This window comes from Rattus norvegicus, chromosome 14 (genome assembly GCF_021556685.1).
Source record: "Rattus norvegicus strain SHRSP/BbbUtx chromosome 14, alternate assembly SHRSP_T2T, whole genome shotgun sequence".
NCBI classification, from domain to species: domain Eukaryota; kingdom Metazoa; phylum Chordata; class Mammalia; order Rodentia; family Muridae; genus Rattus; species Rattus norvegicus.
The window spans coordinates 100,601,866-100,628,472 of NC_141547.1; the positions used below are offsets into that span (position 1 = coordinate 100,601,866).

Sequence of the window (26,607 nt, forward strand, 5' to 3'; positions counted from 1 at the left end):
TAAGGTACACATGAAATGTAAATGTCACTGTGCTTAGACTTGGGTCCCATCGCTAAGATACCCTCATGTACATGAAAAGACCCCAAAACCTGGGAAAACCTGAAATCTGAAAACTCCCATAACCAAGCATTTTGGATAACATATACAATAAATAGTATTAACAGTCTTCCTTTCTGTTATATAAGAATATTTTAAAACTACGAATTTTAAACACCCCATAACTTTCTGAATGGCATGTTCAGTACTAAGAAGCATCAGGACTAACTCTAACTGGTAAGAGTTTAGCAGGTACTACAGAAGACAAATGGTTTCTGCAGAGAATTCAAGTCCAGTTTCTTGAGCATTGAGTCTAGATACAAAACCCTACAGTCCACAAGTTAGATAAATCTCAACTTTAGAATAAAGCTTGGAGCTGGACAGATGGCTCAGAGGTTAAGAGCGCTGGCTGCTCTTCAGACAACTCGGGGTCAATTTCCAGCACCCACATGGCAGCTCACAACCACCTGAAACTACAGCTCCAAAGGAGCCAACGCCCTCTTCTGACCTCTGCAGGTATGACGCATGTGCATGGTGCACAGACATGTCAATCACATGCATGAGAGAATAAAAGACATTTTAAAAAGCAAAAAAAAAAACAAAAAAGAACAACAACAACAACAAAAAAAACCCCAACCAACCAAACAAAAAACCCCCACTTAACTTACAAAAGGAATTGGAACAGAAATTCCTAATTGAAATCTAATTTGCATCTGTGGGCTGGAGGGAGTCGAGTGGTAAGTGCCACAAACCACGCTTACTGCCATGCGCGAGTTCCCCGTGAGCCACAGGCCTTAAAGGGAAGCTAAGGCTCAAACAGACCTTCTGAAGCCGACTCTGGTCTTTGTAAGAAGCACAGAGGAAACCCTCATCTAACCATAAGTTATATGGCATGTATGTGATACGATATGAATTTTTATCTCAAAATATTTAAAAATATAGGCTTATTAAGCTTGTATTAGATATCTTAAGACAAATCACTTCAGTTTACCTGATCTATTACTTTTACCTTAAATCTCACTCAACAAAACATTTTAATGTTGCACAAACTTTTAGTTTTGTATACTCCCTTTAAATTCAAACAGAAAAAATAAATTAAAATACTGTTCTTTTATAATCTTTATTAATTTGATTTTCTACATAAGACATAACTTTGCAAACTAAGCCAATTATAGAAATTCTTCACATCTTATTTCACATGGGCTGAGCTAACAAAATTATTTCCCTCTTTTTAAACAAGTTTCAAGATAGTCTACATGAATAAGGAAAGTTGTATCACTTCATGTACGAGTAACTTCCAATCCCAGCTGTCAGTATGGACAGCAGGGCCAGCCAAGCTACGGCAGCTGTAATCCTAACCTCTGGGAGGTAGCAGAAGGGAGAGCACGTAACAGGCTCAAAACAGTGAGGTCCACATAGCAAGTTCCAGGCCAGCCAGAGCCAAACCACTAGACCCTATTCTTAGAAAAGAAAAGAAAATAAAACCAAATAATGATGATGATGATATTAATACAGACCTGGGGATGGGAAGGAAACGAGGAAGGAGAGATCAAGGGAGCGCTCGAAGAATTCCTCCCGTATTAAACTGAGCCTCTTGGTCTACATCAACTGTTTCTTACCCAGACAGCTTTGAGTGGTGCCATGCGCTGACTGCTTCTGTCAGTGGGGGGACTGCTACCCTCAGAGGGTCTCGGTTTCCTCACTCTCTTCTTCCGTTTCCTTTCCTTCCTTCCGCTTACACTTCAGGGTAAGAGCTTTCTGTTTCCCCCCAATGTTTACAGTTGAGCAGAAAGCCTAAGGTGTGTCCACCCTCAACCACCCGGCCAATCACACTCACTAGGAACATAGCCTCCCTCAGCTAACTGTTGCCATCCACCACCTCACTCACTGCCTTGGGGACAGGCGTCAAATGTCTCACTTTGAGTGAGACACAGAAACCAGCCTTATCAGCCAAACAGATGTGATTTATTACAACAACCACTTTCTCCTGGGCTAAGTATGTGCACAACTGTGGTTCAGCCTGGGCTGTCTTCCTGTGTTATCTTTACTGGGGAATTCTCGGCATAGCATTTCCATTTATGCCGGCCCTCTCCTCCTCCTCCAAGTAGACCATTGCACTGCAGGGATCACATGGACTTATTCCTGACCTGGTTATCTTCAATGAGTGCTGACTCTGCACTTCAGAGGTGAGACCTCTTGCCTTTTGAAAAGGCTCTGTGCTGGTTACTTGAAAAGAAGAGACCTCTTCTGATGAATTGTCTCCATCGGACTGGCCAGTAGGCATGTCTGTGGGGCACTGTCTTTATTAATGATTGATATGGGAGCCCAGCTCCTGGGAGGGAGGAAGGGGGCTCCAGGCAAGTGGGTCCGGGTTCTATAAGAAAGTAGGCTGAGAGGCTCTACCAGCACCTGACTGAGACAGACGCACACAGACTCACAGTCAACCACTGCACTAAGAAGGAGTTGAAGAGGTTTGCAACCCCACAGGAAGAACAACAACAATATCAACCGACCAGACCCCTCGGAGCTCCCAGGAACTAAGTCAGCAACCAGAGAACATACATGGGCTAGTCTGTGGCCACCACTACCTATGTAGCAGAGGACTGCCTTGTCTGGCCTCAGTGTAAGGGGAGGTGCTTGGTCCCATGGAGGCTTGAAACCCCAGGAAAAGGGGATGCTAGAGGGGTGAGGTGGGAGTGAGTGGGAGGGTGAGAGAGCACCCTCTGAGAGGTGAAGGGGAGTGGGGAGGCGTTAGTGGGGAGCTTGTGGAGGCGGGACCAGGAAGGAGGACAACATTTGAAATGTAAATAAATAAAAGAGTTAATAATAAGAAAAAGGAGAGATAGAAAGAAGGCTGAGAAAGTCAAGAAGAGCAAATCCAGGAGCTCTATTCCTCCATGACTTGCTTCTGCTTCAACCCTTGCCTTGAGTCCATGCCTGGCTTCACTTGAATGACAGTCTGTAGCCTGTGGTCTTATCTATCCCTTCCTCCTGAATGCTGCTTTGGGCCAGTGCTGTACCACAGCAACAGAGACACAAATGGCAGCCAGTGGTGCCCAGGCCGCTCTCAAATGGTTTTGCCTTGAGGGCTGTGACAGCAGGTGCACATCACTAGGTCCTGCTCAGACTGACTCTGAAAGGATAATAGTTACATGGATTGTCCCTTTACGCCCTTCCTAAGGAATTTCTGAAGGGTGGGCTACACGCTAGAGAGAGATTGGCTTAATTCCCACAGCTCTTTCAACCTCAGTGTCCTGAAAACGTTTCCTTTTGTATTTGTTCCACGTCTCGGTCGCTCTAAGAATCGAACTGTCTGCACTTTTAGAGGACGGTTGCTATCATGAAGACAATAAAAACCATAAAGCAAACACAATGCCCTATAACATCTAATTCAAACAACTGAAACTAGCTGCAATCACTTTTATGTTACTGTCGATCTAGGGAATCTAGATGGGATTTTAAACTAAGTGTATTCATCCTCTGAAGACAGAACAGAGACTGAGAGAGACTGGTAGGCTGCAGGCTGCCGCCCAAGCCCGTTTACAAACAGTGTGAATGGAGTCCCTTACGTTGCTTTTCCTTCCCGAAGGAAGATACAGGACAAAGAGAACTGGAGGGTGGCAGACACGACTTTCTTAGACAGCGGCTTCAGCTTTAACTTGACGTCGGTCTGGGTTGGCATGGGGCTTGCATACTGCTTCATATTAATGTTGCTGGTGGCAAGAGCTTTCCTCCGACCAGAAGGGGATTCCTGAAAGATTAAAAAAAAATTATGTAGCTTAGAATTATTTTATAGCCAATAAAAAAAGAAATACGAACTGCTTTTGCTAAAGAATTCTTGTAATGCAATAATAAAATTGTGATGAGCTTTTATTACAGCTTTTAAATCTAAGTAAAACAGATAAAGATAAATAAAACAGAAAGACGGTCCAGGCAAAAATATCCACTCTCGAGGGAAATGTGAGGCGGAAACCAGTGAAGAACACGCGGAGCTCACGCCTGTGACCCAGCGCTGGGGTAGGTAGAGGTAAAAGAACCCAGAGTTCACAGCTCCCTGGGCTCTGTGAGGCCCAGACAGCCTCACAGCTATGAGACCATTGCCTCGGGAAAACTGGGAATGGCTCCAAGATGAGTGTGAGAAAAAGATCTATCACAGGCAAGGCACCGCAAGTAGTCTTTAACTGCTTTTTTTCCTCTTTGATTAAATTAATGTAATCAAATGGTATTTTCCTGTTAAACATATAATTTTTCCTAGGACCTTTTCTGCTTTTCAGTCCATGATTCTCCCTCCTTTCCTTGGATTATATATATATCAATGAAGAAAGTGTTTCTCGGATCTCATGCCCATGGCAACGCTGCTTGCTGATCCCAGCATATCTAAAAACGTTCTTTAAAACAGCTAGTGCCCATTCATTTCTATACCGAAAGAAGCCTGTTTATAATCAGAAGTGCTTAATATTTCATTAACAATGCCTCATGTTTCACGACTGCTTTCTATACAGTAAGGGCTTAGGGGGTTGATGAGAACAGGGCAGTGTATAACTGGGCACTAACCACATGTAGGATTCCATATAAATTCTGGAGACATATGAAAGCACGTAGAATAACCTTTTGTTGTGTTTTACTGGCAAGAGGAAACTCAGACACAGGCTAGTTTGTGTAATGTGAACTAAAGTCATACATGTACTACCCATGTTTTCTTTTAGGTTCACTGATCTTGGAATTGAAAGGAATTTTAAGGCTCCATGTCTAAGCCATGTGATCTTGAGCAAGTCAAGAAACTTCAGCCTCAGTAATGGTCTCTATATAATAAGAAGTTACTAAACAAAGCCATTCATGTTTTATAATTATTTCTTACAAAATTACTCAATTTTCCAACCATGGCAAGAAATTTTATCACAGATACCTTTGTATTACTGTTCAATAAATCTTGACTCACACTGTGAGAGGTGAATTTGCCTAAGGTAAGGCTACTCTGCTTGAATCGAAGCATTACAAGACCTTTTCCAAACCTAACATTTCCACCTAACAACTAAGTAAAGTGTAATGTCACCCAAGGGACACCTATGCCCAACGCGGTCTTATCTGTCAGATTATGCACCGCAATATTGTATGGAACTATTAGTGCATGCACATACCTTATGAATGAATTTCAAAAATGCATCAAGCACTTGAGAAGTTAAGCCCTCTCGGAAGAAATACTTAAGAATATGCAAATGTCCTCAACCGAATCAGGTTGAACAGATGTGACTATCCCTAACAATACAAGTGTTCTCTCCCTGGTCGCTGCTGTCAATCAAAGGATAAGATTAAGGTCCAAGGTTCTGACAATGTGCAAAATGAAAAAGTACAGTTGAAGAATATCAATTTATTACACTGATATGAACAATAATCTCTTATTGTACCTTGAGAATAGCTAACAACTTCTACATATAATATAGACTGTGCAGTCCCGCCTGAAAAGCACGACACACAAACTGTCACTTATTACTTCCAATGCTTGTTCTCTGTCACAAAAGCATGACACTGATCCCTAATATAACAATTTAATTTTGTAATAAAGTATGAAATTAACATAGCTTAGAAATTCCATAATTCTAAAAGCTGCGTTTGAAGATACTGCTTTTAAGCTATAGAGTTTTTATGATTAACGTTCTGTCAGTGTCATTATTTTTAAAGCAAATGTCATATAGAAAAGCTTTTCTGCTTAAGACCTCGGCAATGGGCAGGTCTGAAGCAACAGACAACACAGTATCCTACGGGCCAAATAGACCCTGCCGCAGCACTGAAACAAAATCTCCTGCGTTCTGCTCAACAGAAAACCAAACTGAGAGCGCTTTTACGAAATAAACGAACAGAGGTCTGCGTCCCACTTCCTCACACCGTAAACTAAGGCAGCTGGTTCTCAGCCAGCCACAGACCACCATCTCCTCCCTCCACCTCTGTGAATATTTTGTAGATAGGCAAAGTAAAAGCTGATCAAAATCCAGGAGTTTAGATAGAATAAGCACAAAGGAAGTAAGATGAAAATGTTACAAATAAGTAGAAAGCAGTAGGGTAGGTGACCTCATAAGGGTCAGCAGAGCTGAAAACCTGTTATGAGGGAAGGTTAATGGCATAGCTTCTAGAAAGAATTGTTTAGGAACGAAAGAGAAATGGGGCAGATGAGTGTTGAATGTGACTGAACATATAAACGTATACACTTTTAGAGATGAACACGGAAAGGGTAATAAAAAGTTATTGTGAAAGACAGAAGCCTAAAAATGGTACTCATCTGTATGAACAAAATTAAAACCCCAAAGCAAGCTAGTAACCTAAAGGAAACTTCATTTTACAGAGGGTCATATTTACAAAGAGGAGATATACAGGGAATATGATATAGATTAAAGGCCAAAGCTCTCCTTTTCAAGATTGAGAGAGACACATAAATGGTCCCTTCATTTACCAGAATAATGCACAAATGGCTTCTTCGTTTATATAATCAAGAATGTTACTCTGACAGTTCAAGAGATCATCAAGAAAAAAATTGTAGTTTGGAAAAATGAAATATAAAACTGGTTTTTAAGAAGTTAGGATAAGGGGTTAGGGATTTAGCTCAGTGGTAGAGCGCTTGCCTAGCAAGCACAAGGCCCTGGGTTCGGTCCCCAGCTCCGAAAAAAAGAAAAGGAAAAAAAAAAAAGAAGTTAGGATAAAATAGAAACCCCAAAGGAAATGTATTCTATGACATTAATAAAGAGTATTATAAAGATTTCATAGATGTAATACCTAGCCACATTGCCTTTCTGTATGCAGGAAATTGTTCATCCACAAGTGCTAAAGAGTGCATGGTTTATACTGACCACAGAAAGTGCAGAGGATTAAATCTAGAAGAAGATGGACAATCCCTGTATAAAGTGACGTACACTGAAACTTTCGAGACTGGAGTAAGTATGTAGAGGAAAACCTTATTTTAGAGTAATGAAACTCAGTGTTGTGAGGATCTCAACCTACTAACCAAGGAGCCACAGGTTTAATAGTTTCAATAAAAACCGTCCACGCACTTTTGGGACTTGGTTCCGCCACTTTCTTATTTTTACCGCGACAAGTTATGTTTCAGGAAAAGAGGGCGAATGAGTTTACGCTCCGTCACGGCCACGTCCTTCCTGCTCCGTGTCGCTGTGAGGCGGCGTGAGTCCTCCATGCACACATCTTCACTTTGTCATGTATGTGGCACGTCACTCACTTAATGCTTGTCCTGATTCTGCAGTCTTGGCTAGAGTTCTATCTGTGGACTACTCTGCACCATTCCTGAATCTCTACACAGAGGTAAAAGCGGTAAGCCTCAGTTCCTGGAGATGGAACCCTCTGTGCGATCGATCGCCTGAGGAGCAGCGCTTCTAGACCACCTGTTTCAGCTATTGGTGTTGCCTTATGATTGAGTCATTAAGGTCATTTCAGAACTAGCCTTAAAATTTCTGTCATATTATTCCAGTTTTTTGCTAGTTTCCAAGAGCTCAAAGTATCTCTCTCTATTTACACTGCACTTCTGCCAGAAGCGGAATACTTCATTTGAGTTTTGGTAAGGAGTCATCACGATAAAGTTTACTTGTCCACAGTCACATCTACAACTAATGAGGTTGCTGGGCATTTATTCTCTAGGCCCCGTCTGTGATCACCGTGCTATGACGCCCGCGTTCTGTCCACTGAGAATTAAGCTTTAGATGCTAGGCCTCAGCCTCACCGTAAAGGTCAATCAGTACCTGCAGCATCTGCCCTTCTAGAATCTCCCTGCCCAGGACTTGGAGTCTACTCATGCCCCTGTCCTCAAGAACTATCAAGTTCTAGGTCCTACTGAATCAGGGCACCAGGAAATAAAATGACAGGCAACAGGAATTCTGAAGAACATGCTAAGAAGATGACGGAACTAATGCTGTTTTTATTTAAAATTCTGAGTTAGACAGTCTTGCCCTCTGACTCAGGGGTACATGAATTATTTTACAGAGTAAAGAATGAGCACTCAGTTACCTGAATAAGCACTCTCACTACTCATTAGAAAACCAAAATTGTCATAGGAGACCATGTAGACACTGAAGACATGACAGCAGTTTCTTAATGCAACCTGCCAGCCCAAGGCAGGGACACCTCACAGTGTGCCTGTCAAAGACAGAACTGTTTGGTATTTGGCATTCATACCTAAAAACTCAAGCCGCTGTTTTTTCTAAAACAAAATTACTTGTTATCCTGCAATATCAAGACAAAAAAATGCCATATTTTCAAAGTTAAGTGACTTAGGTGGCTGGCGTCCTTTTATTAAGCTCTGTGATGACATTCTAAACGTCAGGCTGAAATGATGAAGTTAATCTAGAAGGGCAACAAGTCTGACTTTAAAACTGTGATGCTGGGCTCTCGAACTGCACAGCATAGCATTTCTCAGGCCACGCTGATCTCTGCTTCACCAGCAGACCAAAATGAAGCACTACAGAATTCAATTTGGAATTCATGGAGCAATTAAATGCTAAAGCAGACATGCTACAGGAGCTCTCTCAAGCACAAAGACGTAATTAGAAACCGTATAAGCTAAAGTACCAACTCAGATGCTCTGGTGGAAGAGACATTAGTAGCAAAGTGTCAAAAGGAAGAATCAACATCTAAAAAACTCCCTGTGAGATACATACTCGCAAGCACTGATTCAGACAACCACATCAACTTTAAAATCAAATCTAGCTTTCCTCTTAAAAAAAGTCTAAATAAAAACCCTCCACCTCACTTGTAGAGTCCACCTCCAGTAGAAAGTCAGGGCATCAAGTGGAGGGATGGGGTTGCCATCCCACAGCCAAAAACTCTGACCCAGAATTGTTCCTGTCTAAAAGAACTGCAGGGACCAAAACAGAGAAGAAACTGAGGGAAAGAAGGTCCAGTGACAGGCCCAAACTGGGACCCATCTCAAGGGGAGGCTACAAGGCCAGAGACTACTACTGACACTGTGGTGTGCTTATAGACAGGAGCCTAGCATGGCTGTCTCCTGAGAGGCCCAACAAGCAGCTGACTGAGACAGAAGCAGATACTTATATCCAACCATTGGTCTGAGATTGAGGACCCCTGTGGTTGAATTAGGGAAAGGCTGGAAGAAGCTGAGGAGGAGGGTGACCCCATAGGAAGACCGCAGTCTCAACTAACCTGGACCCCTTGAGATCTCTTGGACACTGAGCCACCAACCAGGCGGCATACAGGAGCTATCTGAGGCCCCCCACACATATACAGAAGAGGACTGCCCTGTCTGCCCTCATTGAGAGAAGACACAACTAACTCTTTAGATACTTGATCCCCAGGGAATGGGGAGGCCCTGTGGGGTTGAGGCTGGGGAGGGGGAATATGGAGATATCCTTTTGGAGAGGTGGGGGAGGAGAAATGGGGTGAGGAACTGCCAGAGGGCAGAACAGGAGGGGGGATAATGACTGGAGTGTACAAAAAGATTAAAGATTAAAAAAAAAAAACCCAAAAGCCCTCCACCTGTCAAAGGGAAACTCCACATAGTCATAAAATACAAATCAAAGTATTTAGCCAGAGGTCTAAACAAGCTGCAGGCTGTCCACATTTGAAGGAAGAAGGAGACCCTGGTGTTGAGTCTACTACAGAAGTGTCCTGCAGTGTCTGTCTATTGGCCTCCTCCCCTGTGATGCTAATGGAAACAGAAGTCCCCAGGGATAACCACATGCACCCGCTTAACCTTATGAAAGTCAATAAGCAGAGTTTTAAAAGTCTTCAGTCAGATGCAGGAAGAGAAATATAATCACCTCAAGTTTACAGAAAGACTTAGTTCTTGAGGATTTTATGGCCAGAACTGAAAAGTACATGCTGATGCTGATTCCTAGGTCTCCATTACAGAGCTAACTATCTCTAAGCTCTGTCTAAGCACTCAAGGATGACTACTTCACGTTTCATAAATACAACACAGTCCAACTGACTCGGCCCTATCCCAGTCTCTTGATCCAGGGACTCAGAAAACTAAACGGTTCTAACTGCTAACGCTCTCTGGAATCCGGACACTTCCCCTACCCCTCACGCCCGATCCCCACCTCAGTATCATTTCATACATATCTGTGTCTCATCTTCTAGGAGTCTACGAGAGTAATCATGTCTCAGATATTACACCTTTTGATTGTGTAAAACTCACCACAGAAAACTGTAAATGCACAAAGTGTAAAAAGGAAACATTCAAGCGTTTTTACCTAAGTGAAACCATAGTAGTTTTAACATACCTTCCTCTAGTTCTTATAGGTACTATTTGCAGAATCCTATTATTACAATTTAATATTCTAACTCTATAGAATAAGCCTATATCTAGATAATGTATTATTCTATATAATATTGCTATATCATAAATTTTATAACTTTCTGATTATTTTAGATAAAGTTACTTCCACATTTTTTTAATTTTTTTAAAGATTTATTCATTTATTATATATAAGTACACTGTAGCTGTCTTCAGGTACACCAGAAGAGGGCATCGGATCTCTTTACAGATGGTTGTTAGCCACCATGTGGTTGCTGGGAATTGAACTCAGGACCTCTGGAAGAGTAGTTGGGTGCTCTTAACCACTGAGCCATCTCTCCAGCCCTCTTCCACATTTTTATAACCAAAATATTTTGGGACTCTCTTTTCCTTAGGGCAGATTTTTAGAACTGAGATTTTTAAAAGTTTAATTTATGTTATATGTAGAGGTGCTTTGCCTTACATATGTCCATGCACCACATGTGTCCCTGGTGCCTGTGGAGATCCCAGGAGGGTATCAAATGCACTAGAATTGAAATTACAGACAATTGTGAGTGACCATGTGGGTGCTGGGAATCAAACCTGGATCTTCTGGAAGTGAATAGTCAGTGTTCTTGTGGTCTTAACTACTAATCCATCTCTCTAGGCCCAGAAGAAAATATTGAGGAGGAAAAGGAGGAGGAAGAGGAAGAGGAGGAAAAGGAAGAAGAGGAGGAAGAGGAAGAAGAGGAGGAGGAGGAGAAGGAAGAGGAGGAGGAGGAGGAGGAGGAAGAGGAGGAGGAGGAAGAGGAGGAGGAGGAAGAAGAGGAGGAGGAAGAGGAGGAGGAGGAAGAGGAGGAGGAAGAGGAGGAGGAGGAAGAGGAGGAGGAAGAGGAGGAGGAGGAAGAAGAGGAGGAGGAAGAGGAGGAGGAGGAAGAGGAGGAGGAAGAGGAGGAGGAGGAAGAGGAGGAGGAGGAAGAGGAGGAGGAGGAAGAGGAGGAGGAAGAGGAGGAGGAAGAGGAGGAGGAGGAAGAAGAAGAAGAAGAAGAAGAAGAAGAAGAAGAAGAAGAAGAAGAAGAAGAAGAAGAAGAAGAAGAAATAATGATGATGGTGGTGGTGGTGATGGTGGTGGTGGAGGTGATGGTGGTGGTGGTGGAGGTGATGGTGGTGGTGGTGATGATGATGGTGGTGGTGGTGATGGTGGTGGTGGTGGTGATGATGGTGGTGGAGGTGATGATGGTGATGATGATGGTGGTGGTGGTGATGGTGGTGGTGGTGGTGGTGATGGTGGTGGAGGTGATGGTGGTGATGGTGGTGGTGGTGGTGATGGTGGTGGTGGTGGTGATGATGGTGGTGGAGGTGATGGTGGTGGTGGTGGTGGTGATGGTGGTGGTGGTGGTGGTGGTGGTGATGGTGGTGGTGGTGGTGGTGATGGTGGTGGTGGTGGTGATGATGATGGTAATGAGGAAGATGAGGATGATGATAATGACGATGATTGCTATTGTTATTAGAGGGCCGAAGAGATAGCTCAGGGGGTAAAGCACTTAATTCCCAGGTATAAAGAGCCACACATAGATTCTCAGAATCACATAAATCCAGGCACAGCAGTGTGCATCTGTGGTGGTTTGAATAAGAATGTCTCCAAAAGTCTCATAGATTGGAATGTTTGGTCATGGGGGTGGTGTCACTTGACATGGATCGGGAGGTGTGGCCTTGTTGGAGGAAGTAAGTCACTGCTCCGGATTTCAAATGTTCTAGCCAAGCCCCAAGGTCATCGCTCCCTCCTAGCCCTCTCTACTGCCTGCAATCTGGATACAGGACTCTTAGCTACCTCTCCAGCACCATGTCTACCTGTGTGATGCCATGCTTCCTACCATAACGATATTATATTAAATCTCTGAAAGTGTAAGCCAGCCCCAAGGAAGTGCTTTCTTTTATAAAGAGTAGTGGCCACGCGTTTCATCACAGCAACAGTAACTCTAACAGCATCTATAATCCCGGCACAGTGGGATGGAGGAAGAGTTAGAAGAATTCCAGGCATTTGGTTAGTCTGGTGTATGCTGAGACAAGGGGGAATCTGTCTGAGAGGTGGAAGCATGGGCTGATGCTTGATGCTGTCCTTCAAGCTCCACCTGTGTATGTGCATGCACACACATGCACACATACAAAGATAAAAAACAATCTGGTCATTTAAAAATGTCACTAAATTGCTTTTCCAAGGAGATTAAACCAGTCTGTAACCTTGGGCATATAATGCTAGTCTCACTGACCATGCTCATAAGAGCACCATTTTCTTTCTTTCATTCTTTTTTAAATACTTGCTCTGTTGTAAGAAAGCACTCATTTGATATCTGTGACTTTTGAATTTACTTGGATGCTCTATCCGCATTTTCACTTTTGTGCCTTTGCTCCGTATCTATTTGGGTCTTTTGTTTTAAAAGATTTCCAGAGCTCTTTTAAGCTTTCGCTTGCTCTGTTGTTGCTAAGATATTTAGTATTTTCTTGGTTTGTCCACCATGATTTCTAAACATGCTTTCTTTTATCAGACTTCTAGTCTAGTTCTACATGTAAGGAACTTCAAAATCACTACTGGGTCTTCATAAAAGTGAAAAGTTAAAGAAATAAACCGAAAAGTATCAAGTCTTAGATACATATGAAAAGCTAAGTCATAGGGCAAGCTAATGCCCACAAAATTGTGCAGCTAGACAAGCAGATCAAGGCCTGTGAGAATGCAGATGGAGCAGACAGTAAATCCAAAAGTCACAGACCTCCTTGGGAATCGAGGGTAAGACAGGAAAATCCAGCTGTAATTGAGGAATTGCTAGAGGCTACGTACAGTCAAATCTGCAAGTTAAAAGAGGGACCCACTTATAAGTATCCATCCGAGTACTTTTCAGCACTACCTCCAGGTGCTAACTATCTGAGAAATTCCCCTTGTGCTAATACAGGAAGAAAGGAACCGTATCTCACCTTACCTAGAAAAGTTTTATCAGATTCACAGTCTGTTCTAACAACACCATCCTCCCTAGGGGAGGGGACACATTGAAAAACATTTGTGAAGCTCACCACTTAGTGGCACAGACACACCAGCAACCTGGACTCCACCCCCTCTCCACATCTCCACACCAGCACTCAAGACGTGCGCACAGCAGTTCCGGTTGCCCAGTACATCCAGTCCAGGTACCAAGGAGAAAAAAAAAGGGACAGCTCACACTAAGGGCAAGAGCTGTGGTCTGAAGAAACAAACATCAGCACAGATTCTAATATGAAAGGGATGTTAGAGTTATCAAAGCAAGAATTACTACCTAAGCTGAGCGTGCTAAGAGATATTTGATAAAGTAAAAAACGCATAACAGAGGCTGGGAATTGTGGACAGCAACCGATATTCTATAAAAGAGTCATTATTACTTGTGGAATAAAAACATTTTTTTGTAACAGATTAAGAATGCATGCCTTCTGGACCAGAAGCTGCCTACGTATAACCCAAAATAACAGGCGAAGACTCCATAAAGTCACAGAGGCTACAGGGGACACACGAGAGTGCAGACAGGAAGAAGAGTGACAACCTGAGAGATGCCATGCAGCAAGGCTCACTGCCTGCCTCCCAGGTGCAAAGGCAGAGGCAGGAAACACCACCAAACCCCGGGGAAGGCAGGCAGGCCCACCCTCAAGATCAGCTTAGAGACCTCAGCAGCCTCAAATCAGCTACACAGTCCAGCACAGGAGAGATTCTGGTCAGCAGTGGGTAGGATGCCCAACTGTCCCTCCTGTCATTTAGCAGGGACCAGGCTTCTCCTTGAGAGAACCCAATGTCTGCCAAGGAGCTATCCTGGCAGCCTGAACACTCCGGGGATCTGCAGTTAATCTGCTGGGGAAGTTGTGGAAGCAGACCAGGGCAAGCTGAAGCAGGAGGCTCAACTCAGGCACCAGAATAGACTCATCAAATGAGAATAGCCGTGGGGTGTGACAGCCTGAGCCCGACGATGTAACTGGCACATCGTGCTCCAAAGCCATCTTAGCTGCTGGTTCACTGCTACAGGGAAGGAGAGTGCTCAGGCTCTCCGTACACCGACTCAAGTACCACCTTCCCATCAGGGAAAAGCTGATCTAGCCGCTCTATTTTACCCCTACTGTGCTTCCACTCACCTCCCCTCTTTATTTAACATGATTTCTACTCCACTGTATGTGTGTGCTCATGTGTGTGCACATGGGTGCACAAATGCGTGTCCATGTGTGGTGGAAGCCAGAGGTGAACACCGAGTGTCCTCCTTAGCCATTCGTATCTTAGCTTTGCCTTAGTTTTAGAGACAGGGTCTCTCTCTAGACCTGGAGCTCGGAGATTAGACTGTCCTGCCAGCAGTTTCCAGGTCTGTCTGTCTTTACCCTCCTGCCCGAGGATCACCAGGGTGAGCAACTGTGCTGGGCTCTTCTGAAGACTTAAGTCCTGGAATCTTACGTAGCAGAAAAAAAGAACCGCTCTCCCAAGCTGTCCTCTGACTTCCACACAAATGTCTATATGGAAATACATACAAACACACACAAACATTTAAAAAACTTAGTCCTTGAAGCTCTTCAGCAAATGGCCTGACTTGAAGAAGAATGAGAGGCACAATGGCTGCTAGGAAAGAGTCCGAACCTTCCCTCACAGGCTTTACCTACAACTGCAAACTGCCCGTGAACTGCCCGGTGGTTGCACACTAATGGCGCTTGGTCAAAAGTATCTGTATGTGACAGAATGTGATCATTTTTCCCGTAGCAAGGTTACAGAAAAAAATCTAAGTATTTCAGTGAAAACTACTTGTCAAAATAAAAGGCAAGCCTAGGGTCATCACGCCATGCTCAGTGTGTGTTACTTCCTAGCGTTTTCCCCAGTGAGCAGTACATGGTCTCCACAGAGCTGTCACTATAAACCACAAGCCACTGTACTTGACCCTTTCTTAACCTGCAAGGCCTGGATTTCAATGTCCTGTACCGGTAAAAAGCACCACCCTAGTACTATTAAAAACAGTGACGCTACTGACATGCATTTCAGAGTTCCTATAGATTTTGTATTATAAATGGTATTAAATATTAAAAAAATAGAGAGAAAAGCTATATTATCAATTGCCCTAGACACAGTGTGTGTGTGTCTGTGTGTGTGTGTGTGTGTGTATTGTGTGTGTGTGTGTGTGTGTGTGTATATATAATGATTAAGATGATTTTATTTTAGATAGGGTTTCACATTGTAGCCTAAACTAACTGGAACTCACTAAGTAGCTGGGTTGGCCCTGGCACCCGTCTTACCTCAAGCCTCCCTAGAGCTAGGATTACAGTGCTGGGCCATAACACCCTGCCAGACGAGATGAGAGCAATCGGGACGAAAGCAGAGCACACAGAGCTAATTCAACATACACGGCTTTCTACTGCCACCACACACGCACACGCATGCACGCACACACACGCACGCTCACACACAAAGGAATCTTCAGTTTGTACAAAGAGGCAGACCCAGATATGGCTGCACGCAACGAGAGTGGAGGCTACTGGACATGTGGCTGTCCCCAGGCTCGGCTTCTCACTGCCGTGACGGGGCAGCTCACTTGCTCTGTGCCACCACGTGCGTAGTTTGAATGCAGTGGGCACACGTCTCGGATTGAATGTGCTTTGTAAGGAGAGAGGGCAGCCCTGTAGACACTTTGCTCGCTCCTCCAGGTAGCTATCTTAGCAGCTTATGCAGCCGGCTTCAAAACTTCCAGAATCCCACCTCTGTAAAGTGCCACTGTTTTAGGGCACACTGCTTTTCTTGACTTTCTAGATTCTGGCACCCTGTGACAGAATCAAAGATTCACAAAGATCTGCTTGACTCGGAACCAAGTGACTCAGGAATTCCTTTAGAAGGCTATTCTTCATCTACAGGAGACTTAAAAGCTTGAATGGTGAGGACAAAGAGGTACCCAGATCTTCATACTGATGCTCCAATTTCATAGCTTCCAGTATAATTACATACTGAAATATTTTTGATAGGATTGAACTTGCTTTGGGGCAATTTGTAGGATCTTCTTTAAATTAAAAAAAAGTTCACACAGATAATTACCATCACGTTCTGTGATGTTTCAGGTACAACCTGATTTCTCAGTGTTTTTCAGCTCCAGGGTGATAAAATACCTTCAACTTTCTACAGTTAAAAAAGCAGAATTAACCATTTAAACTTAAAGCTGAACCATGCTACTCGGTTTCCGCATAATTCTCTAAAATACTGTGCTAATAAAAGCGGTAATATAAAGATAGTTGACATCGCAACCAACTGAATCAAGCAGTCTATGTTTTTCAGTGACAATTATGCACAGGGCTTTGTACAGGTATCTCACCCAGCTCCCTGGAATATTTGTAAAATCCCGTGGCCTGTGGGTAAGTGCTCAAGAGCGAGAGTGCACGCCAAGCAGGAGAGAGCCCCAGAGCCTGTCCCCAGCAGCCAGAAGGAAACAGCTGTAGAATGTGACCAGTGCAGTCACAGCTCTTTCCTTTCCTTTCCAGCAAAAGCATGAGACACACAGATTAAAGACATCGTGTAACAACAGAACTCCCTGAACTGTTTTCTGTTCAGATAGTAAAGTGCTTGTCCCACGAATTTCTCAACACAACTAACGTCAACAGTGATCTATCAAGCCAGGCACCGTCTTTAAGCCCTGAGGGCCAGCAGAAAGAAAGGAACAGGCAACCTCAGGAGGTAAGAGGTTGGAAGAACCCTCCAGAATGTACCAGAGACCTGGGGAGTGAGAGACTCTCAGGACTCAAAGGGAGAGACCCTAGATGAAATGCCCTACAGTGGGGAGAGGGAACTTGTAGAACCCACCTCCAGCCGAAAGACAAGTGAGGAATCCCACACTTGTGTTGCTATCCCACAGTTAAAACTCTGACCCATAATTATTTCTGTCTGAAAGAACTTCAGAGATGGAAATGGAGAAAGCCCTGAGGAAAAGAAGGTCCAGAGACAGGCCCAAAGTGGGATCCAGCTCAAAGGGAGGTCCCAAGGCCTGACAGTATTACTGAAGCTATGGGGCGCTCTCAAAAAAGGACCTATCATGACTGCCCACCAAAAGAGACAAGCAGCTGAAAGAGTCAGATGCAGATATGTGCACCCAACCAATGGACAGAAGCTGCTGACCCCTGAGTTGAATTAGGGAAAAGCTGGAGGAAAGAGAGGAGGAGGAGGGTGACCTTTTAGGAGGACCAGCAGTCTTAATTAACCTGGACCCCTGAGATCTCTCAGACACTGGATCACCAACCAGGCAGCATACACCAGCTGAGATGAGGACCCCGACACAGATACAGCAGAGGACTGGCGGGTCTGGGTTCAGTCAGAGAGAATGCACCTAACCCCCAAGAGACTGGAGGCCCCAGGAAGTTTAGAGGTCTTGTAGGGTGGCTGGGGGGGGGGTATGGGAGGTTGGACGGGAGGGGAATAAAATCTGGAGTGGAAAACAAAAGAAAAAGTTAATAATAATAACAACAACAACATAGCATGCGTTAAGAGACGCCTCTGTGAAGTAGGCGTGCTTTTACGCCCCTTTTATAGAGAAGTAAGTTACAGTGCAGAGATTTTCACTGGCTTTTCCAGGGTCGCACCACTAAGGAAAGAGCCATTCTTAAAACTCACAACCACTGGTATTTAAATGTCTGAAGAGGTGGGCACTGCCTGCACTTGATATGTGCGAAGAAGAGTTGAGGGGTTTTTCCTGATATTTAGTTTTCAAGGACACAAAGAATACATTCTAATTTTATGTTACAATTTCTATGTGAGAAGGGATGCCAACACCCACATGCATAGGGATGCCCAGAGAGACCAGTTGTGAGCAATCTGACCTGGATGCTTGGAATCAACCGTACACCACACACACACACACACACACACACGCGCACACACACACGCATGCACACACACGCACACACGCACACACACCTGTCTATGTTGTACTTCATTTGCTGTAACAGAGGTTAGAAGCTCACTAACCTCTTGTGTGGTTTTGGTTTTATTTGGTTTGCTTTGGGTTTGGTTTTGCAGGCCATTCTCATCACCTGCTGGGTCAACCCCTCTAAAATGGCGAGCAGTTGGCCGGACATTACGTCTGTACTGCTGCAGCTATCACTCTGGTGAGAACCAATGAACTCAGAAGGCTTAGTGGGTACTTGAGATTCTATCTTTAGCTCTCCTGTTTTCACTGGCAGTTTTTGTCACTGTTCTTTGGCTCGGTTTTAGGTAGGCGGAGGTCAAAGTTCATTTCTGGATGTCCTCTATTCACTATTAACAGGGGAGGGAGTCATGCTGAGGTAAGTGAATATGTCCCTTCACAGGCTGACAAGAAGAGCAGCAGCACAAGGCGTGCTTTAGTTTTCCATAAAGATAAGGACCTTAAAGGTCCTATTTTTGAAAGCTAAAGCCTCAGACTTGGAGCACAGCATCTAGCAAGTTACTTTAAGGTAACTGTTGATAAAACTTCCCAGCCAGTTTCTTCTGCTGTTATACAAGCACTACCATTCTGAGAAGAGCTGTCAATCATACTGTGGCTGTGGGGCTGGATGTATCTGGTGTGGTGCCCAGTATGCTATTGGTGCGCAAACTGTAAGTCAAGCAACAACTACTACCAGGTTACTGCATGCAAAAACAGAAGGACAGAAAAGCTATGCAGAGTCAAAAAGCTGTGAGCAGGTTTAAGTGACTCTTTTGGAAATAAAGAGAAAACTATACTTGGTATCGATGTGTTCACAGTTCAGTCAAGTTCGTGGGGTAGAGACAGAAATCCTCCGAGGTAGGCTTTCTGAATGCTTGCTTTTGTTTATGTTTTGTTTTTTAAAGATGAGAGCAGGACTCTTTCACAGGGACTGAAAGTCTGACAGGACATTGGGAAGATGACACCAGTGTATCTTCAGTCCCTAGAGTCTTGTACAGGTAAGTGACTTCGTTTCTAGAGAGGAAGAAGCTTACAAAAGAAAGGAAAAGATCTGTCTCTGCCTGATCCTTAAAACTTAGAGAAGGAGAGGTGGGGGGGGGGGGGAGAAGAGGAGGAGGGAGGACACCATAGACATTCAGGGCGGAGGGACACACGAAAGTAAGTTTCTCAGTAATAAGAGGTGTGTGAAAGTGCAGGGAGGCTGACGGCGGCCCAGGCAGGGGAGTTGGTGACGCACTGCACTGCCTTGCACTCATTTAAGATTTAACCTATATTTTAAAACCCTAATAAACCATAAGTTTTATATGGGGAAAATAAGACAGTAAACTTTTACAGTGTGCTCACCAGTGCCCATGGTGAGAGGTACCGATTATCTGTACTGAAACGGTAACGTGGGTTTCTGAAGAGAGCCACAGGAAGCCTGGCACGCTCCCTGAGGAAAAGGATTACCTTACTCCTTTTACAAGTAAAACTATGGCCAAACGTTATCTTTTCAATTAAGTTTCTAATTTCTAAAATAAAGGGCGTTCTTTGGAAACAAAATTAATTTTAAGACTAATGATAAAATGTTTAAATATTTTCATTTTCTTGTTTTAATATCAATGGCTCCACAGTATTTAAGAATTTTAAGAAAAATTCAATTTTATATAAAACTTCTTAAAGAGAAATACTTTGATCTAAGTCAGACATTTCTTTCTCAGCACGATAGCAGCTAATCACGTATTGAAGGCGTTGGTCTCCCCAAGACCTACTTTCTATTTTCCACCAGAGTTAGACCATTTTCGGATGATGGTTACAGTATGGTAGCTTCAGCGGCAGCTTCAGATTTCATGGCCACTGCCTTCTGTGTTTTAAAAAATAGCTTCAAATTTCCAAGACTCAAAGTAGATGTGGGCTTTAACACTTCTTGGGACAATTCTTATATTGTTGCGCTTGTCTTACTGTTAAAAAAAAAATACCCTACACATAAAAAAATATAGAAAAGGGGAATGTTCTGTGGTCAGGTAATTTCAATGGCAAAACAGCAACCATGTTTTTTTCTTTTCTTTCTTTTTTTTTTTTTTTTTTTCGGAGCTGGGGACCGAACCCAGGGCCTTGCCCTTGCTAGGCAAGTTCTCTACCACTGAGCTAAATCCCCAACCCCCAAAACAGCAACCATTTTTACTGACTAAATCATTAATAATTTAATGGTAGCTTACAAACAGTGACATATGGGAAACGGTATTTTTATAACATTTAAAGGCAGGAATGATACTGACCCCTTTGAAAAATAATCCAACGACATGAAAATAAATATTCTGTAAGAAGAAGTTAATTGTTTCTTGTATTCTGAAAAAGAGTGAAACCTTCAACTCCTACAAGACGGACTAGAGATGAAAGGCAACACACGGGCGTTTTTATTCTTTAGTTGTCTGGGCAGAAAACAGGAAATTCTACACTAAGGGATATGTCGGTTCATCAGAGCAGTTGGGCTGCCTCAAAAGGCAAAGCCTTCGACACTGTGGACTACCTCCTATTTACAAACTTCTATGACCCACAGCCTAACGTGCCCACTGTGTAAGTGGGGTTTTCGACCTAACTACAGACACACGGCTTTCTAGAGTGACAGAAATGAACAAACCTAATTCATAAAATGCTGAGAAGACAGACTTGGGCTTAGACAGTCACACAGTTTCACGATTATTTCCAGGCAGGGCCCCAAACAAGCTGTTTAAGATGGACTAAAATCAGTACAGGAATCTCTGAAGTAATTGATATATTCTAGTAAACGGTTCGCTCTAAAATTAAACGCCGAGCTCCACTTTTATCCTGATTACCATTTTAAATTGAGATTATCTCCTAGAAAAAGATGGCTGGAGGGATGAATTATGTTGAAGCGGTATGGTGAGAACAGAGGAGGCAGGCCCAGAGGAGCCAAGAGGGGGCAGAAGGGCAGAAAAGGCAAGCAGAACACAACACATCTCTGTTACTTCTAGTAGCCCTTTAAAGAAGGGGTAGGTCTGTTTGCAGAGAAAATCAGGTCTGCTCTATTTGTCTATTCTTTCAGCTTTTAAAAGTCAAAATTCTTATTCCAAGTACCTACCCATAAAAGAAGGGTAGGAAACCTACTTTTGATCAAAGACCACTGACACAGTGGAAACACAATGGAAAAACCAAAAACAAGGCAAAAACAGAAGGAATTACTTGAGCCAATAAAGACTTGTTTTTGTTGATGTTTATCTACCCACAAGGCCTTAGGTAGTCCAGGCTGGCCTCAGAGTTACAAACCTAGTTAGCACCTGAACCTCTCAAGAGCTAGGGCTCTCAGCATGAGCCAGCACACCCAGCCAGCACCTATTTTTTCTGTGAATTTTCTACATTTTTAAGAAGAAAATGTAATTAATGTTTGCCTAGCGTGACTCTATATTAATATAAACTCTAATAAAAAAAAAGATGCTTCAAAGTGTACATCTAAAGTAGGCTTGAGTAAGAGGGCTGTGGAGAAGTCGGGGAGTGGGTGTGCAGCGTGAGTGCACGATGGCAGGTGAGGCTGGGCTGTGCAAGAGCGTGCTGGTGGCAACCAGCGCTGAACCCTGGAGGAGTCGGAGAAAGGAAGAGGGTGGGGCGAAGAAATCATCAGAGAACACCTCCTTATGACCTATTTTTATTTTTGACATGCTTCCAGGAAGGCATGTGAAACCTGAAAGGCAGTAACCATTCTGTGAGGTTGCTAACTCACTAAGTACACATCCGCAGAGCTAGAACGAAGGAGGAGAGAACTAGAACTGGGGTCAGAAAGGAGTAAAGCTAGACCTCAACGGTGTGGAGCTGGGGCTGCACGGGAGGGAGGAGGCAGGGGCATGCCACTTTTATCTAAAGTTCTTCCAAGTTTTGACTCTGGAAGTTGCCACTGGTGTGTAGCAGTGAAAATAAAGACATAACCTGTGCGGTCACGAATGACAAGAGTCTGAGCCCTGGTGAGGTGAGGTGAGGTCCCTCGTGAGGAGGAGAGAGTGGCTCCTCTCTCTCTCTCTCTCTCTCTCTCTCTCTCTCTCTCTCTCTCTCTCTCTCTCTCTCGTTCTCCACACACACACACCCCCCCACTAATTCCATCAAAAGGTTCTTGTCAAAGGCAGACTTGACTTTCTGCTCTGTATACGCACGTTAGTTACGGATGATTACTAAAGCGTTCATTCTGCTGTTTGCTTTGGCAGAGAAGTGACTAGGGTTGTGTTAGCGTTAAGGAAATATTTCACTTTATGAAGAAAAGATATGAGGTGTGCTTATTTAAATACACATATGGTTAAGAAACAATTCATTCATGTTTAGGCTCCCAAACAATAATTAAAAACATGTTTCAGTGGGAAGTAAAGAGTTTATTCAACTTAGAAACTGTGAAACTATCATACTCATCCAAAACGGGCTTTGTGGATTTATCTAGTTTGATGACAAACTGAATTTTGGTAGGGATAATAAAGAACATTAAAAAGATTTTATATTAAACACAGCAAAAGTAATCACTGTTCTAAAATACTTAAATACACAAAGACCTTAAAAAATAAAATTCTATAGTGTAAAAAGTAATTCTATTACAAAAAGAGCTCTCCCAAGCTCAGGGTATCTAAACACCCAGAGTGAGGCAGACACACGGGCACTGAGAATGCACATTTATAAATAAGCACTCTCCTGGATGTGTGCTACTGTACCACACAGCCACAGAGAAATGTCACAGCTAGCTATCCTCTCCTGATTGTTATAAAGTCATTTTCTAAATTAAATTACTTTGCCTGTCTGTCACAAAATAGAGTTACGGCAATTTAGATTCTTGCAATTCCTGCTTGATTTAAAAGTTGAAGTCAGTCAAAACCAATAATCTGATGGAGGTTACACTCAGACTGACGTGAGGTAGCCGTCAGGCCCGTCAACACAAAGGACAAACAAATAAAGGCATGCAGGGGAAATGCTGTAAATAACCCAGAAAGCACCCACTGCATGACAGAGAAGACAGCTCAGGTCTGCAGTCAGCTATCAGATCTCCATTTTACCCTAAGTTGCTGAGAAAGCAACTTCCAAAGAGCATGAGCTGAAGGACGGCACCTAGGTGTGGAGCGAGAATAAAATACCAGGGCAAACGAACTTGTAACACTGTTACAGCAAGCAAGATGTCAGACAGTGCGACCCTCACAGGCATTTCCTGTAACCCGTGCAGATTCTCTGTCCCTCATTTCCCCTCCTTCCTAGCACCTTTAGCAGCTCCCGTTTCTTTCTATCAGACCTAAATTATACCCCTCTCTTACTTTTTCCTCCCAATGCAAAATAAAAAAAACAAACAAGCCAATCTAATCTTTTATGCCTCCCTTTTGTTAGTGGTTCACATGTAACACAGAGTCATTATTTACAGAGTATCACTGCCTGTTTAGAATCCTTCTCAGCCTCCTTACCAAATTAAACTGACGGTTTCAGGTGGTTCCCCTGAACTTGATTTCATTTTGTCACCGCCATCATCACTTTCATTTTATACGATCTACTTGTTGACATGTCTGCACTGAAACCTGTCTCTAAACTCTACTCTGAACCTTGCCACAGAACTGTCCTTGAACGAACAAGGCCACTGCACAAGGCTGGCTGAGGGATTGGTTTTGTCTAACAACCTGAAGCCCTCTAGCCTCTCACTGAGTCAAGGTATCACTGGCTGGCATGAATTCTAATCTCAGAGTCGCTGCAGCAGAAACGGAGGCCCTTTCATAGTTCACACTTGTGAAATAACACACCAGTGCCTGCAAAGAACCCAGTCACTGCGACAAGTTGGAGTTAACAAACGTTTACACATAGGAGAAAACACGCGTTCTATAAACACTTATATAAAAAAAGTCTGAAAAGGACAGGCATGACGCAATTTTAAAAAGAAGGCAAATAGTGCTAACCGTGAATGTTTCTAAATATGAACGGCAGCCTAAAACTCATACACAGACATGTTCAAACAAAGAACAATTATAAGGTAAAACAAGTCATTTTATTAACATAAGAACGATTTTCCTTTTGATTATTTCTGGTCATTAAGTTGGTCCTATGACAAGGGGTTATAAATTTTGTTTCTATATTGCTCCTTTGCAGATCTGACTGTCACACCACACACCTTACTGAGGGACAGAAACTAAGAGCCCTGTACTTAGAACAAAGCAAAACTTACACATGTCACTCTGAGTTTACCAGGAACGAAACTGGACACTTACTGGATACTTACAAATGCATAATGGTTTTGCTGCTGCAGATCATAAGTCGACAAAAAAAAAAAAAAAACAAAAACAAAAAAAGACCATAGCTGCTTCAAATTAGCAGGGACACAAACTGTCACATGGAAAATTAAAGTCAAATTAAAAGAAAATCCACAAGTACAGTATACTATAAGTGACGCATTCATTTTATAAACATGCTCTGAGCGTCTACTGTTTTAAAAGCTTTGTCCTGAGTGCATGCACACATTACACAGAAGAGCTATGTCACTTAAGATGAACAAGTGTGGGAGCAGAGAGAGGGACACACTGACTGAGCAGTAAGGTGCTTCGGAGTTTGACAAGTCTGGTGTTAAGGTGCGGTCACTCTGGCTCGCAGCACTGAAAATGGGTGTCCTGTTCCTGAAGCTGACTCGGGCGCAGCGCATGCAGTACTGCATGATGGTACCAAATGACAGACTTTAAAGTAGACGCAGGGCAGCAAAACCATGTGAAGTCAGCTCCAACCCAATTTACCCACCGCTGTAGACGGGTGCGGTAAGCAAGTCAGCGCAGCCCAGCTGTCTGCACTCCTGACACTGAGTGCTTCCAGAGCAGACTAACTAGCTGGCAACAGAAGAGTCGCAGGACCCGAGAATTCTTCTTTGAATACTGAGATAGAGTCATAATTTGACACTAACATGACCTCATTTTAAAGCAGTGCTAATTTACATATTTAAACAAGCACCAAGATGTTAAAAAACATTCCTGACTTGATATTTATATATTTCATGATCTTAATATATTGTAAACATAAATCTATATATTTTAACTAGCAAAACTTAAGATGGTCAACTAGTTATTCAGAAACTTTATTAAAACTTATCCTTAGGGGTTGGGGATTTAGCTCAGTGGTAGAGCGCTTGCCTAGCGAGCACAAGGCCCTGGGTTCGGTCCCCAGCTCCGAAAAAAAGAAAAGAGAAAAAAAAAAACTTATCCTTAGAAATTTTAATTAAAGCTAACAGCCCTGACTTCATAGGCTGCTACTGTGAAGTGTTTTCACACAATTATAAGATCAAAATATTCAAGCTTACAATTTTGATTTTTTAAAGTGAAACTAACTTGTTACAAGATTCCATAAAGTGATTTTCAAAAAAATTAGCATAACTTATAATAAGTGAACTTCTGATGTTCGTATGTTAGTGTGTGGCTAAACTACACAGGTGATTATGTATACTGGGCTCAGTGTCACTACGAGCTTAATTAAGTCTTGTGATTATTTTCTTAAAAATACCATAATCAGATAACCTACCTCAGTAAAACTGATCTTTATGTAAGAACCTTTGGCTATAAAATACCCTTTTCTTCTAACAAAATATCAACTTCTGGTGTTCCAAATTAGTTGAATTATGTTCTATTTAAAGAGATATAAAGCAAATACCTAAATTCAGATTATCAAATGTATACAAATACTTGAAGCTGGTGGCTGAACCTCAGAGTAGCAACAAAGAAATAAATGGGTGATGATAGCTGGGCTGGTATAGATCCCAGCACCTTACCTTCTCTATCAGCAAAATGAGGGAGAACTTGATGATTTCTAAGCCTCATTTAAGCTCAAATTTCTGATTACTCTTATCTAAAAACCCATGTCTACACAAGGAAACTAGGTTCTAAAACTATAGCACAGCACAATAGTGAGTTATAACTCACAGGGAACAACAGTGTCATTACAGCATTAGTTTGTAGTGTATTATCATCTCAAAGCAATGTGTCCAGATAAAACATGGGAGGCATTTGCTTAACTGTGCTCACCTAATGATGGCATAGACATTGGCATCTATAAAATAAGGCATTCATTTATACCTCATTCAGAAATACTCAATATACCTGTAAAGTAAAATGAAGAGCAGTAACAAGCATTAAAGTGAAACACTTGGACCTCCCTTCTGAAATAGAACTCTGCAGTACCCTCTTTCTCACAAGTGGAAACCCCAGCAAGTGAAAGGTGTGAACACTAAAGCCACAGCCTAACACAAGTGTATGCAAGGGAGGGCCAATTAGTTCTTTTAATTGAGCTTAATACTCAGATAGACTAACAATCTACTATAAAATTATCAACTCCTAAGTTTTACGTTGAAGCACACGCCGCTTTTAAAGGGAGGAGGAGTCTGCAAATGACTCTCTGCGTATGGCCTGACCATGCAGGCTGGATCCCAGGCAC

The 26,607-nt window shown here is 42.9% G+C and overlaps 2 protein-coding genes across 44 annotated transcripts in view; one reads left to right on the plus strand and one right to left on the minus strand.

Annotated features, from left to right (window-relative positions):
* Ehbp1 (EH domain binding protein 1) overlaps positions 1-26,607 on the minus strand; it is a 253,134-nt gene that overhangs the window by 150,515 nt on the left and 76,012 nt on the right. For all 22 annotated transcript variants that reach the window (NM_001305130.1, XM_087583553.1, XM_087583548.1 and 19 more), the window contains 1 exon segment: positions 3,606-3,787. In NM_001305130.1, the coding sequence (NP_001292059.1) occupies positions 3,606-3,787 (182 nt within the window).
* Positions 18,459-26,607, plus strand: part of LOC102550584 (hornerin-like) — a 39,157-nt gene continuing 31,008 nt past the window's right edge. For 9 of the 22 annotated variants that reach the window (XR_015637190.1, XR_015637192.1, XR_015637196.1 and 6 more), the window contains exons 1-2: positions 18,465-18,574; positions 19,101-19,193. The gene's annotated coding sequence lies outside the window, so the exon portion shown is untranslated. The other 13 variants (XR_015637185.1, XM_087584600.1, XM_087584601.1 and 10 more) reach the window with 12 other exon arrangements.